This window comes from Typopeltis vanoorti, chromosome 18 (assembly GCF_054136105.1).
Source record: "Typopeltis vanoorti isolate ZY-2024b chromosome 18, IOZ_Tvanoo_1.0, whole genome shotgun sequence".
NCBI classification, from domain to species: Eukaryota; Metazoa; Arthropoda; class Arachnida; order Uropygi; family Thelyphonidae; genus Typopeltis; species Typopeltis vanoorti.
In genome coordinates, this window is record NC_143566.1 from 36,774,625 (window position 1) to 36,791,268 (window position 16,644).

At 33.8% G+C, this 16,644-nt stretch overlaps 1 protein-coding gene across 1 annotated transcript in view; it reads left to right on the forward strand.

Moving 5' to 3' along the window:
• The window catches only part of LOC150096593 (beta-alanine transporter-like), a 93,380-nt gene that overhangs the window by 10,644 nt on the left and 66,092 nt on the right, over positions 1–16,644 (forward strand). Inside the window, exons 2-4 of the mRNA XM_090408655.1 lie at positions 6,056–6,159; positions 6,901–7,055; positions 8,510–8,678. Coding sequence (XP_090264781.1) covers positions 6,056–6,159; positions 6,901–7,055; positions 8,510–8,678 — 428 coding nt within the window. The remainder of the gene's footprint in view (positions 1–6,055; positions 6,160–6,900; positions 7,056–8,509; positions 8,679–16,644) is intronic.

Here is a 16,644-nt window from a genome sequence, read left to right on the forward strand (position 1 = left end):
GGAGGGGGGACGGATTCGTTATCTGAGACTAGCAAACTAAGATTTTCTGTTAAGAATACCTAGAAAAAAATTCCGCGTATTTGATAGTTTGCAAATCGAGGTATTTCAAATAAGAAGCCCTTGTCGTTCTGCACATTTCTTAAGGACCTGATATTCAGGAGAATAAAAATAAAAATAAAATATTTTACAATTTATTTTGAACGTTGTATTCCTTTCAATGTTTCAATTTTGAAGAATATTTTCTGCACTTTACAATAAGATGTGTAGAAAACGATAAAAGATAATTCTGTTCTCTAATTAAGACGACTACTACGGTTTGATATTTTCTATAAAGCTAATACGAAACCTTAATATTCACAAAATTGTTGTCCAAATATTCACGGGAAACCTTGAGATAAAAATCTTAAAAATTAAAATGTAGTTAGCAATTTAAAAAAGCATTTTATTGAATAGCAAAGATGTTTCAACGAATCTTTTTGAAATTTTGTAATAATTGGGAGGGAGGGGGAGGAGAAAGATACGGAATTCAGGGAAAAAACTTCGGTTTTGTTTTGAAGCACGATTTCCTTTGCTCAATTAGAAAGACATTAATTACTACTGTCTCGTATTTGTCGGTTAATTGCTATCAAAAACGTTTATTCTGTTAATAAGAAAACGAATCGCGATCCTATACCACCCAAAATACAGAATCATTTCCTTATTTTACACCTGAACTACAGAATGTCCTCAAAACTCCACACTATATCCGTTTTATTAGACGATCCTACCAAGGGACGAGTAATGTCCGCCCCCCCCCCACACACCTCCCTATGTTCGTCAAATAGTCTCAATTTACCGCACAGGAATCAACGGGACACAGAAAGATTGCCTCAGATTGGACTTCGGGGGATTCCTGTTTGGTTAGTTTCACCTTCCACGCATGCTTAACCAGACAGAATCACTTGAAAAATTGTGCAGGTTGGTAGAGTATGTAATGTCACGCTCATTCCCTGGAACTATGCTTGAACGATGCTTTCTGTCTTGTTACATTAGTGAATGAAAGGATGCGCCTGTGGGAAATTATGTTCTTACAGGACGTTGCATTCGTAAATTGCTCCATCGGTATCAGGGACCTAACATATGCCAAGAAAGCCCTTTGTCTACACACATACACCAGCATGCTGGAAATGACAGGTACATTACATTTGATTCATGCTGCTGTCGTGACCAACCCCTTATCCTTTCATTGAGCCTGAAACAACTGGAACCCACAATCTGGATCCACAGACACCTTTTTCTTCTCATTCTTCTAGTATGTTCGGTGTTTTTTACGCCCACGCTATCCCTCAGACACGAATGTCTTCCAGTTATTATTCTTAGAACACTTTATGATACCTTATGGGGAAACAATCCATTTAGCAAAGTTAAAGCTAGTAATCACTTAAGTAGATAGCGCTGTCTATTGCACAAATCAACATATACATGCTAACCTATGATATTTATCTAAGCTCCTTATATACAGGATAAGTGACCCTGTCTTGCAAAGTAATAGACAACATAGTGATTGGGTACAACTAATAAAATGCCCACTCAGTGCAGGCCTTTTAAAATGAACAATCGGAAGCCACAAACTGTCTTATCTTTCAAAACTGCACCATTTTAAAATGTCAAAACTTGGGGTAAAGTAATACGAAGAAATCTTAAAAGGATTCTGTAAAATCTCCTTTTTTTTTCATCCCCCTCCTCCCTCTTAAACACCCGAACGGTGTCATTAATTGAAACCTTATTGAACCTCAAGAAAACGACATCTTTGCTGTTGACTTCCTTTAGGGTATTCACTTTCCCCATAGAATAATAAAATTCAAAAGAATGGTTAAGAATGATCGTAAAACTTTTTTGTTGTTCTGGGTATCTGGGAAGAGAGCAGTCAGAATTTTATTCTGTGGTTTTTTTTTCCTTCGTTCTCTTTTCCAGTATTAAACGAATGTAAAAATCAATGGAATACGTGTTTGTTAGGGAAACAAAGTGATAAAAACTGTTTTATTAGCCCGTTTATGACATTCCCCATAGTTAGGTTGTCAGACTGGTAAAGCTGGGGAAGATATTTATATCATTCGCGCAAGACTCTCACTTGAATTGCCATCACAGAAATGTTTACGTACATAAGTACCGAGCTATAACAATAACAACTGGATGCATAAAGTAGATGGAATTTGAACTGTATCTGTTTCTAGAGTACACCATGACAACATTTGGATTAAACTATTCCATGGATGATTTGACATAAAAAAAGTTAGTAGAGCGTGTATAAGTCGGATTATTTTTTGCTTGACAAGTGAAAGAAACATGACATTGAAATTAACAATATCAAAACAACAACAAAAAAAAAAAGTAGAAAGATAACTTGCACACTTGAGTACGCAAAACTTCCAAGGATTTTGTTATAGATATAAGGTGATAGGAGCATAACTGATTATCATTTTGGCACTTATACCTAATATTTTCAAAATAAAATTTTGTAAATAGCCCAATGCGAAATTTCATTGAAATCTGTGAAACAGTTTAATTCATCAACCAATGTCCGCGCGGTTAGTCTAGTGGCTGTGGGCTTCGCAACGATATGACTGGGAAAGGAGTGTCCCAGGTTCGATTCCCGTCGAAGACGTTAGGAATTTGAGGATCTTCCTCAGCCATAGCCAAGTTAGTCGGTCTTGGGCGTGGACAGCAAGTTTTTTCCGCCAGTTTATCTGGCGTTTTTCATCCCACAAGCAGGCAACCCGCCCCGTGAACACACACGGATCTACAGCCATAAATACTTAACCCCCCATGAGGAGGCTCAAGTCGCCCCAATAGGGACGAGGGAGGAAACTCCATACGAATAAATAAAATTCATCAACCAGTGAACAGGTGTAGAGATAGGCATAGTCTATTTGTGTAAAGCTAATGCTATAAAGTCACGAGAGAGAGATATGACTTAAGTAGCATATATTTTATGTAGTTTAAATAGATTTTATCAATTAATTGATAGTATTAATAGTGTTTATAGTATAAATTAATTAATAATTAGCTATAATCAAAATCCATCACACGTGATACTATATCAAAGATGGACAGACAGACTTTAGAATACAAGTGTTTGGTAAAAATTACCAAAATAATGAATAGTATTGACTAAAATAATGAATAATATTTGTAAAAGGAAGATGCGCATTCCATGCAAGATGGGAAGCATTGCGTCAGGCCAAATTAAGTCTTTTCTTTTTCTTTTCTTTTTTTTTAAAGGATTTGGTTGGTTGGATTTATGTCTGAAGCAGTTCAGGTTATGGGCTCATACGGAGACTCTTTTGAAAAGGAAATAAAGAAATAAGGGCAAGATTTGGATAACGAATATATTAGTAACGTTCAACATTGAACAAAGTGTATTGAACAATAATAAAAAAGCACAGATGCCAAGTGCATACCTACTACGTTGCATTATTAATATGAATCTACCAATATTTAATTATCAGAATCACACTTCATTTCCAATAAATACAGACAAATGATAGTTTTCTGCATTAAATTTATTACAAATACAGTAGATCGAGGAAATTGTTATTGTAATCAATTAAGTTTGTTTTAAATAAAACAATTTATCTTTAAATATCTATGTATGTATAATCTTCTCATCTGAATTAGAAACAGAACTGTCCTCATAACGATGCAGTGATGGATAGAATTAATCATCCATTCTATTCACATACTTTGCCAAAACACAAGAAAAATGTGTGTAAACAGATCGGTATCATCAATTAAAATGCCTTCCTTTTAGCCAACAGAAAGGCATATTAATAAAATGAATTGTTCACGTAGATGAGTTTTGATCTCTATACATTAATATGGAGGAAGGTCCTTTCGCACGTGAATCTCCAAGTAAACAACTGTTAGTTTTTACCATTCTTAATAAGAGAGCCTGCTATCTGGATATTTATACTAGAAAGAAAGCTGCATGGAGGGGATCGTCTATGAAGAATTAATTTCGCATTATCATCATGCATTGCTGTTCGTGTGTTTTATTATTTATGTGTTTATTCCAAGTAACCGTTGGGTGTGAATAATTAATAACCTTATAACTGTAGAATGTTGGCTGCATTTGATAAGGATGAAATAAACTCTGTTTGAACTCTAAGAAGAAATTCATTTAAACGAATGTTACTTAAATTCAAGTGATTATTTATTAATGTTTATATGCACTAGCTAGTTTGTATCTTAGTGGGTACAAGTATTATCATAGCTGTTTTAAAATAGACAGGTCCCTAATTAAACCACAGAATCGGTTACAGAGAAAAACACACCTTATGCTAAATGTTTAATAGAATACCTACCCAGGAGATGTATTCCAGTATATTTAAGATTACTTAACATATAAGCGATATAAATTTCGGTCTAATTTGAATTGATGCAACATAGAATACTGATAGCATAACCCAATATATTCTATTAGGTTATGTTATCAGTATTTTCATTATCTATTTGCATGATACGCTAGTTATACTGTCCAATAGATAGTGAACTAACAACATGTTGTTATATACCGTTCCTTCCAGATGCAATAATACAGTTGTTTGTGTTTATATGAACCCGTTTTCGAATCAGGCCTTGCGGTTTTCTAGAACAGCTCTGTTCACTTGAAGGCGAATGCAAGTTGTACTGAAACATACATAAATTTACCGACATTAGGAACATATATGACCTAAACAAACCTTTTCAAAAACTCACGATTTCCTTGAGAGAGGAAAAAAAAAAAAATAGTGTGACTTGCACAGTTTTTTTCTGTGCAAGTCACGCTTCCTAAATCGCATGCATATCAGGATGCATTCGCATTAGTTATAATATCGATTTCGAAAACTCAGATAAAAATACTGGAACATTTGTTTAATGACACCTCAAGCATGAAACGAAAAAAAAATCAGATGTAATTTCACATAGTTCAAAAAAGCTGCAACTGCTACGGAAATATTTTTCGAAGGTAATAGTAGAACACTCTCTTCCAGCAATAAGGTGTTTTAGTTTCTTATTATAGCTCTTTTTTCCCGATAATTTCTTCCGACAAGAATTTCATCGTGTAATTGGCATTGCCACCAAAGAACTCCCAACAGTAAACGTCTTAAAGAGATCCCATCCTTGCGTTACACACGCAAAAACAAAAAAAGATTTCGCATGTCATATTTTATGTTCAGAAAAAGAAATTTCATCATCTCCTTCCCTTACTTTTTAAGGAATACTAAGAGTGTTAACAATCAGTTTGTCTCTAATTTGTTAAGAATTAAAAATGTGAAAATTTACTTGGGTAAGCATCTAAGTGCAGTTTTTTACATTTCGTGCTGCAGGCAATACTCAAAGGAAGTTTATGCAAACCCTGACTATTCAAAATATTTTCATGCGGCAATAGCCGGCAGTTTAGCCGTGAGCTATGCGGTAAATTAATTAGGCTTAGCTTAATTTAAAGAGGTGGTAAACCACAGTTATCAAACGTTGTAATAGCTGATATCGCGATAAAACACGTCTTAGAGATGTCATGGAGAAGTACTCGTTTTCTGTTAGCGACAATTTCAACCTTTAGAGTCGATTCGTCCCTTAGAATGATCAAATTAAAATAAAAATCTATATATTACTCAACTTTTGCATGAGATAAGATTTTGCAACAGACTACATGACTATCATCCCCTTCCTCATTAGCAAAAAATCAAAATCAGTGCTTATAAAATATACTTTAATAAAAGAATATAGATGTGTAAATAATAATTAATATAAAAGAAATTATATTAATACTTTTCAAAAATTGAAAAGTAATCAAAATCTAATTTCTTTTTCTATTATATTTTTAAATTTATTCTGAAAATTACCTAAATTGTACAATTATAATTGATGAAATGTACAAATATGTTAATGTGATAAAGACAGCAAAAATATGAATTAAAAAAAAAAAAGACTCCAGTATTTCGAACTTCAAAATGTATTGCCTTAGTATTGATGATTTCATTATAAACACTTACAGAAAAACTTTGTATTTCTAATAGTTTTTATCTCCTTTCAGTGGGACCTGGTATGTGATCATGCATGGCTTCCGGTCTTAGCCCTCTCCTTGTTTATATTTGGGGGCCTGCTGGGTCAGTGTCTGTACCTTGTGGTTTCAAACAGGTGAGTTGACCGTTTAATGCAATACTGCATTGCTAGAGACTTGGGATTCTTCCGTGCAATATAGTACAATAAATTGCTTTAATATATGGTAGCTGTTCTTAATAATAATTATATTATTAATAAATAGTTTCATTTCTTTACACAACTTATAATATTTTAATATTTATGGGAAAAAATTCTTCTTGGTTTAAGCAAACCACTAATGCTATCATAAGTGGGATCCCTCTCAAGAAGGCCCAGTATAGTATCATGGTGAAGAACAGATATTTGGAAAGTAATAAATTTTCGAGTAACTTTTGTAAGCAACATCATAGCGCTCTGCACAGAACTGCATAAATAAAAGGATGAAAATCAGCGGAGAGTCGAACCCAGATGAAACAAGAACGATATTGTTTTGTACTTCCATCATCACTAAAGATGTGCTACTCATGAAATACTTAACAAGAATAGCAATTACGCAATTTATTCTATGAATAATTTAATAAAAAATAACAAACGCAAACCAGACTTCAGTTTATTCATTTTGAAAATCTATAGAGATGGAGAAAATGTAAAGCAGCAATTAATTAATCCTAATCAATTTGAGATTAATTAACTAAACCAGTTCAAAGATAAGAGAATGCCTAAAAGTTTTCTCTACTTAAAATATTTTTTTTCCAGAACCATTTATAGAATTTCAGTTGGTGCAAATTCAATACGTGCCATTCAAACTTCTTAAGCGTATTTAATTTATCATTACAGGTTTGGAAAGAGGCTGTGCTTCTTTCTCTTTCTTTCCATCCAGAGTACATTTGGAATAGCCACCGCCTTTGTACCTGACTTCATGTGCTTCACAATCGTACGACTTCTTCTGGGATTGACAGTCCCTGCAATTTTAAATACGCCGTCCTCTTTAGGTAAGTTCGCATGAAATAGGTTTAACGTTAAAAAAAAAAAAAAAACACTTATTGGATACCTTAGCTACAAAGCAATGAATAGTCATGAGGAAGAAAGTACTAGAATGGAATTGGTATGTGCGTTTTTATATAATTTAGAGTGCCTGTAAGAGTACTGCAAAAGTGAAATATCAAAACCCCCCTTTCTAAAATTCGATATCTTAAATCTAGCTACTTGGTTTCGATATGCAAACGAAAAGGATCCCTTTTTATCCTTACTACTCTACATCTTCCCAACTCTAAACGGAAATATGTAATGGGATGCTCAGATTATTGGGACAACGATCCTTACTTCTCTCTCTCTCTCTCTCTCTCTCTCTCTCTCTCTCTCTCTGGATACAAAGATTTGTTATCCTTCACGTTTAACGGTGTATGTCCTATCGTTTTGTTCTCCTCTTCTTTCGACATTCTAATTTCTTTTAGTGAGGCCTCAAGAGCTTTAACTGTGTCCCTTTCAAGAATCTGATTCCAATAAATCAAGCTCCTCCTTGCCGATGTTACAGTACTCGGGAACTAGACTCCACAGTTGGATATCTTATGCGACATATTTTTTGTCCACTAATGCGAAATGCATTTAGTGGCAGTCACCTAACTACAAGGATTTGTGGCAACCATCAAAAGACATATTGATTTTAAGAGCCAGCAGGATTTTTATCGTATATTCAGTTTTTGGAAACTAAATAAAGTGCTTTGGTCATATATCGCATTACTTGCCACAAATACATAATGCATTACACTCGAAACCGTAATGCTGAAGAAATGAATGCAAAGAAAAGGATGGACTAGTTAGTTAAACAATAAAACTGTTGTCCTTTTCAAATAATTAAATCAAATTCGAAATATCAAGGAAATGTAAACTGCAAAAGAATTATTACAAAGTTTACACTGCTCAAGAACTACCCCTTATGCCACGTCAATCTTCATGTACATTCTGCTGATCAGCATGAAGTTCTCTAGGGAGATGAGGAATTTTTTGCTGTTTGGCAATCAAGTTAAAAAATGCATTATGTAAAAGCTATTTCGAATGATGTTTTGTGCGGTAAAAATGCAGACAAAACAGAAGGAGTACTAACGAAGATTGACTTGGATAATGCATGAAGTTTATTTCAGAATAGACAACTGGTTGAGAATCACTTGCGGGGGGGGGGGGAGATTGGAATAGGTCTGCCTTGTAGATGCGCCAATGTGTAAATCTAAATAGTAGTTCCAAGTGTTATCGTGAAATGATGTTAAAGAAAAGTGAATATTAAGAAAAATTTCAATTTAAAATTAATATTTTAAAGATTATTAGGAATAGATTTAATAGAAATATTTATATTATCATCAGACAGTGTTTCTGTTTTTTATACATATTTTTATCTCAAATCAATAAGAAGGTGATTTATTCTTTTCAATATGTTTCCCCGAATGTATAGCAAGAGAAATAGTTGGTCCAAATCTTCGCGGACGTATGTGGATTTTGAGCAGTCTCGCACGTAGTTTAGGAGTGCTATTGCTATCAGTTGTGACCCTGTTTATCAGAGAATGGTCTCATCTGGCCTTAGCTAACTCTGTACCATTTTTAGCCTTCTTCCTGTACTGGTGGTAAGTTATCCCTAAAATGATATTCTTCATTAAATGTTTCGTTTGTGTTTCTATAGCAATACTAAAAACATTGTCATTAAATATTTTTGGAAAATATAAAATTTAAGAATATAATTATAAGAATATTTTTCTAGATATAACGATAATAAGCTGGGAGTGAATCCACCCTTTAGTTTTTTTAATAACTACGAATGATAAGTATAAGAGGAAAGGTGAAAAAACATGAAGAGGACAATGCAGTTGAAATAATTCAAAAGAGAAAAGCAACTATCTTTCTTCTCATTTCTTGAAGGAGAAAATGATAGCTCCTCTCGCCCCCCTCCCTCCGTATTCACTACTAATAATAACTACAATCAAGTAAGAACATCGGCATTCCTTTTTTTGTTTTTATTAATGAGAGTTGCTGCTGAAATTGTAACCAAATCATGAGTACCTTAATAAACATAAGTAAAGCGAAGCTGTAACAATTCGATTTTTTTGTAAAATCGTTACTGGCCGCGAGTTTGACATCCCTGAATTAGAGCATAGCAAAAAGTAGGAAAATATTTTCGTTCAATGTTCAGTCATTAATTGCGCTGAAATTCTCCTAAATTGATCTTTTTTGTGTTAACTTTATTTTTCATAATGGCTGTTATTATCGTCTGTTTAAAACCGAAAACTAATTAATTATTAAGCTATATATAAAGAAAACTAATCAAATTATTATGTAATTCATTATCATCTTACATATGTTATTATTTGAAAGATGTTACCATCAGAAACTAGCTATTTGCTTTTATACTTTTTTTTCTTTCCTTTCTTAATATATATAAAATGACAGCCGGAACAATCCACTGGTTAGACACTAATCTAATTTGAAAAGATCTATCAAAACACTGCGAAAGATAAATTTGTATTAGACTATAAAATATAAAAGTATCGTCTATTTAAAAGGATAGAAGTCCAACGAGTAATTAGGAATTTCCTGTAAAAATTTTATGTCCATTAGAGGCAAACCTTAGTCTTGTTGGCAGAGTGGAGAGCATATACAGAAATCCCTCGATTAGTGCGTCATTTTTTTACGATACCCAAATTCGATTAGTGCACCTATATACATCTTAAAAATAAATGTTACAGATTTTAAAAATTTTCTATCTATACATTTTTATGGCTAACTATTTTAAAAAATCACTCACCAGAATGAAATAAAATAGTTTAGTTATCTATTTAAAACATTTTACAAAGTTATTTTTAATGCCGTACTACACTACTTCCATGTATACTATGTTCCAAAATTTTACAGCCAAATACAACTTCTCTCATACAACCTATGGACCAGGGGATTATCGCAACCTTTAAGGCATGCTACCTGAGAAGAACATTTAAACAGGCAATAGAAGCAACATCTGGTGGGAATTATATGACATTAGTAGAATTCTGGAAGAAATTTAATGTTAAATCTGCTATTCAAAATATTCATCAATATTGGAATGAAATTACTGCTAGCAAAATGCGAGCCGTTTGGAAGCACATTCTTCCACATTGTGCAAAAGATTTTGGAAGCTTTTTAAATGAAATGGATAATGTTGTTGAGGAAATTTCCAACATCAGGCATGAACTAGGTTTTGACGAGATTGAAAATGAAAACGTCCAAGAGTTAATTAAATCTCATTCTGAAGAATTGAGTGATTCCGACCTGCTAAATTTAGATGCACAGCGGGAAGATCCCGATGAATATGAAGAAAATTTAACCACTTGATAGTCAGTCAAAAGAGATTTCACAGAAACAATTTGAAAATATTTTTCGTACAATCGACGTTTTTAAGCAGCAATGCTTCGAGGCTGACCCTGATGAAGAGAGAAGCAGTAAAATTTGCAGAAGAGTAGAAGAAGCAATATGCCATACCGTAAGTTGAATGAAAAAAAGAAACAAAATGCCCGCCAAATTACGTTAGCTCAATTCTTTGTTAAGAAGTAGAATAATAAAATTTATATTCTGAATATGTTTTATTGCCTTTTAGCTTCATGGTTTCCCTTTAACTAGGTCCTGAGATATACCCTAATTCTTTTATAAAAAAAAAATTAGGGGTAAAAAAAGAAATCTGAGGAACGAATTATTCATTTCCCCATAGGTTATTATATTCGATTAGTGCGTTTTCGATTAATGCGCCTGTTTTAAAGGTCTAATTTTAAAGGACGCATTAGGCGCACTAATCGAAGGATTGCTGTATATTCACTCGCCACAGTGGGTGGTAGATGATTTTCATCACCCGGTGTGATACTACTCGTGTTTGCCCATTAGAAGAAGGTTTCTGGAGTATTATACCAAAGAATGTAATATTGATGAAGTTAAAAATATTCTGAATATACGCCAGATAATTCCAAAGTTCAAAGAATAAATGTCGTTTCCCTGGTGACTTCCATCCATTCATTTATGCCTAAAATATCGTGACAAAAAAAAAATCTAAATTATGTGCTTACCGAAAGAAAAATAAGAAGCTAGTCATTACTTATCTAACTATAAACAAAAGGAAGTGTTTAATATCTACCTTGATAACCTCTTTAATCCATAATGTGCCTTGGTTTCTGTCGAAGACATGGTAATTACTTAATTATTTCTTCGAGGCCGAAGGAAGGAAATCTTTTAACAACAGCGACCTAAATTAGACCTGCATGTTTAATTCTCGTAAGTAAATGTTTGACCTAGTAGAGTAAACTTTTCGAAAAAAAGGTTTGCGCCTAATGTTATTAATACGCACCTGACATAATGATTAAATCTGTTATCAACTGAATTGTTGAAGCTAAACACGACTGGAATATATCGCGTAAGGAACTCCATAGCAAGGAAAAACCATTTATAAAACAACAACGCTACAGCAGTCTAGTCTAAAGGGTTCTTGTGGCCACTTCGTCTTAGGTTATTTGTAGATTATAACAAATTTCTTATATTATTTGTGATCACTTTTAAAATATTAATTTTTGTTAAACTATTTTAAGTTAAATAGTAAGTTAGAGGAGAACATTTTAAAGCAAGAATGGCAAATATTTTAATTAAAATAATTTTGAACTTCAAAATATGAGCGTGACGTGCAACCTTACAATTTTGATTTTTCTTATAATTTAAAATGACGTTATAGAATACCTTTATCGTGTAATTTTAAATTCTATGTTTTAAATGTTTAATTTAAAGCATCGAATTTTTAAAAAGGATTTTAGTTTGCCAACGGAAATTATAAATTTTACAATTATGTAAAAAACTTTAAGAATGTTAAAGCTCAATTGTTAGATTTATAATACATTAAATTGCTAAGGTAAATGATGTAATTGTCACTTTTAAAATAGTCGTGAGTTTTTGAAAATTATATCACAAAATTTGATTTACATTTTTAACATTAAATAAGTACAAAATGGTAAACTTAGTTTCGAAAAAAAAGGAATGGGGGGTTTCCAGTTTGAAGAGGATAAAAATAATTAAAATAGCTTAATCTATTTTTATTCTGATAACTTTATCCATTGTTTCGCTGACTGCAGAAAGTCCATGTTAATTATACTGCACACAAACTTTTAATTTAAACAAATATATCTAAAGTGGAATGGTGAAAAAAATAAAACCATTCTCGATGTGACATTCTGAAAATGGAAAGTTCAAATCACATAATTAAATTAATGTTGATGGTAACTAACTGGTTTTGTGTGCTTCGCTAAACAGTAATTTGTTTTCCATCTTTTAATTCATAAACACGGCGGGTCATAAAATAAACAAGAGAACCCTAATGTGATGAAACAGACAATGACTTGTTTCTTTAGTCAAAAAAAAAAGAAATCATTTATTAACTAAACCTGCTGCTTATGCTTTTGTAGGTTCTTCCCCTTTAATCTATAGACTAACCTGTGGGATAATTTCTTTTTTCTCCAGAGCGACTATCACTACATTAATTCGATCGATGTGGGTGATACTTGAAAGCGTTGTCGATGTATCCTTAACATATCAAATAAGAAAAGAAGTCCCCAAAAGACTAATAGAGTTTTCTTACAATCCTTTTAAGTGGTTCGTGCAGGATCACTTCAACACTTATCTTATTAAGCGTAACCGCACTGCAGGACGATGGCCTCTCCCCGTAGAATATCTACGAGGGTGAGGGGGAGCAGGGGATGTAACTACAAGACGCCTCGCCAGCGTCTTTGGCAAGTTACTCTGATTCACAATTTAATTAAAATACCGACACGCATTGATACCTGTTTGCTATTTCTTCTGCAATGACCACGCTTTGTGGTATTCTCATGATGTGGCCAAATTTATCTCAATCTTCCTGGATGCACATACACTAGATTGAGATAAATATGTAGGAATACCGAAATTTTGTTTCTAGGAAGAATTTACGTTTCACTGCTTTGAAAAACAAAAACGATATATACACTTATTTTGCAACTTTACTGATAAAATATGTTTTTAAAAAATTAAATAGAAATTTAATATTTTTTAAAATATAATGTTATCTTCATTCATACACTCTTTTTGAAAATGAAATATTATCTAATAAATAAATGCATGCTCGTAATGAAAGTAATCGGAGGAGGTTATAGTCGACCGTGAGATGCGGTGATTAATGCCTTTGGAGGGTAATGGATGGCAATGCTGTAACCAATGAAGTCCTAACTGAGGCTCGGCTATTGCTGTTGCCATGATCAGAGCTTTAATAGCTCAATAACACCTTATCCTACACTGTCCTCTACAGATAACTGGGAAGATGAAAAGCATTCTTGCTTCGCCCCTTTCAGCCAGTCCTTATAAGGTATAATAAAAGTATTCCCGTGTGGTGGCTGGGATAAGAATAGCCCAATATAGCTCATGCTTTGAAAAAGAAAAAACGATATATACACTTATTTTGCAACTTTATTGATAAAATGTTTTTAAAAAATTAAATAGAAATTTAATATTTTTTAAAATATGTTATGTTCATTCATACACTCTTTTTGAAAATGAAATATTATCTAATAAATAAATGCATGCTCGTAATAAAAGTAATCGGAGGAGGTTATAGTCGACCGTGAGATGCGGTGATTAATGCCTTTGGAGGGTAATGGATGGCAATGCTGTAGCCAATGAAGTCCTAACTGAGGCTCGGCTATTGCTGTTGCCATGATCAGAGCTTTAATAGCTCAATAACGCTTTATCCTACACTGTCCTCTACAGATAACTGGGAAGATGAAAAGCATTCTTGCTTCGCCAATTTCAGCCAGTCCTTATAAGGTATAATAAAAGTATTCCCGTGTGGTGGCTGGGATAAGAATAGCCCAATATAGCTCATGCTTTGAAAAAGAAAAAACGATATATGCACTTATTTTGCAACTTTATTGATAAAATGTTTTTAAAAAATTAAATAGAAATTTAATATTTTTTAAAATATGTTATGTTCATTCATACACTCTTTTTGAAAATGAAATATTATCTAATAAATAAATGCATGCTCGTAATAAAAGTATTCCGGAGGAGGAATCAATCGACCGTGAGATGCGGTGATTGATTCATTCAATCCAATACCCTTGGAGGATAATGGATGGCAATGCTGTAGCTAATGAAGCTCTAACTGAGGCTCGGCTATTGCTGTTACCCTCCTGCCATGATCAAAGCTTTAATAGCTCAATAACACCTTATCCCTACACTGTCCTCTACAGATAACGGGGAAGATGAAAAGCATTCTTGCTTCGCCCCTTTAAGCCAGTCCTTATAAGAATAAGGACTAAAAGTATTCCTTCCTCATATGACCATCTCGACTTCAATCACATATACAAGATTCACAGACATGTCAGATCTTCGCTCAATCTTTCTGTCACATGCTCTAGTCAAATTGCACCCACATCACCTACAGAATTATACGACATAATCAAGAATCTTAAAAACAAAAAGGCTCCTGGACCTGATGGAATCAGAAACAGGGTGATAAAACTACTACCCCACACAGCTATTGTGCATCTGACTAACATTATAAACTCCATCTTACACTACAAATATTTTCCTTCCCACTGGAAACTAGCAGATGTAATCCCAGTCCATAAACCAGGAAAAGACCCGCGATCACCTCAAAACTACAGACCAATTAGCTTCATCTCCAACCTAGGCAAACTTTCCGAGAAAGTAATTCTCACCAGACTCCAAGAACTAGTGCACAAATTAAACATTCTTCCTGAGGAGCAATTTGGATTCCGACAATTTCATAGTACTACACAACAAGTATACAGATTGGTAGAATATGTTACCACGGGATTTAACTGGCGTCAATGCACTGGGGCTGTTTTCATTGACATAGCCAGTGCATTCGACAAAGTCTGGCACTACGACTTGCTATATAAAATGATAACATCTGAAATACCATTGGAAGTGGTTCACCTGATCAGATCATACCTCTATGATAGGCGCATGCAAGTTAAGTTAAATGGCACACTCTCCACACAAAAATGTATCTTAGCTGGTGTCCCACAAGGATCACTACTGGCACCAACTCTTTTCTCCATTTATATGTGTGATATTCCACACAACCCCACTATCTTCTATCAAGGCTTCGTATGCGGACGATACAGCGATACTAGCCAGATCTTTAAAACCGCACCTTGCAGGAAAATCTACTGATAATTGAACAATATTTCACCAAATGGCGAATCAAAATAAATCCTCAGAAAAGCATAGCCGTACTACTGGACACGTTCTCCTGTTTAACACAGAAATCCCTTGGTAGTCTGAGATCAAATATCTTGGCATATTGTTGGACAGAAAATTGACTTTCAGCTCCCATATCAAGTCTCAATGTTTAAAGACATCAAAAATCATTGCACAGCTCTATCCTCTAATAAACAGAAGCAGCAAATTGAGCATCAGAATCAAACTACTTTTATATAAATTGATTATTCGTCCTATACTCATCTATGCTTCTCCGGCTTGGAATCATACTGCTAATACTAATATCCTCAAACTACAACGTGTGCAGAATAAATGTCTCAGAATAATCCTGAACGTACCATGGTTCATACGCACTGTGCAACTTCACCGGGACACAGAAGTCCCCTATATTTATACCTTCATGCAGACTATAGCAACTAAGTTCTTTTCAATAGCATCTGTCCATCCTAATAATTGAATTCAACTAGCTGCAAATTACGACGAAACAGATTACACCAAGTACAAAAGACCAAAAGCTATTCTAAACTGCAACCTCAATGATTAATCCTCAGGCCCACTCAGGGCGAACAACAGGCTCATTAATATTTTCCCTCTCACAGTTTTTCCTCATCAGACAGCGGGGAATATGAAAAGCATCTGCTTCACCCTCTAAACCAATAAAGTTGAAAGTTAAAAGTATTCCCGTGTGGTGGCCGGGATAAGAATAGCCCCAATATAGCTCATGCATGTCGTGCGAGGCGACTAAAATGGGTATCGGGAGAGTAACAGATGGCAATACTGTAGCCAATGAAGTTTAACTGAGACTCGGCTATTGCTGTTACCCTCCTGCCATGATCAGAGCATTGTATAGCTCAATAATACCCTATCCTTTCACTCTGTAATTCATATGAAGATATATTATATTAAATCTCGATAAACAGATAAGCAACTGAAATTCTTCCATTTTTAAATGGTTTTCGTGTATTTGTTTTTCTTTGTTAACTGACGGTTAAACGCAGTTTGGACTAAATGATTTTATTTAATTATTTTTACGTATAAATCTGTTTTTCTATTCTACTTCTTAATATTACATACCGTTTTGGTATCATCACTTAACCATACAATATGGATGCTGCACCATGACATCACAACAGACGGGTACTAGAAACAGTTAGCTGTGAAAAGTTATAAGTGGAAAACGTGCACTTTCTTTTGAAATGACTAATCGCCGCTGTCTTAATAATTGAATTTTTATTGCAAAAAATATTTGAAGTTTTTAACGATCATGTGAAACAAGTACACGATGTTGATTTACAGAACTTAAATCGTGTT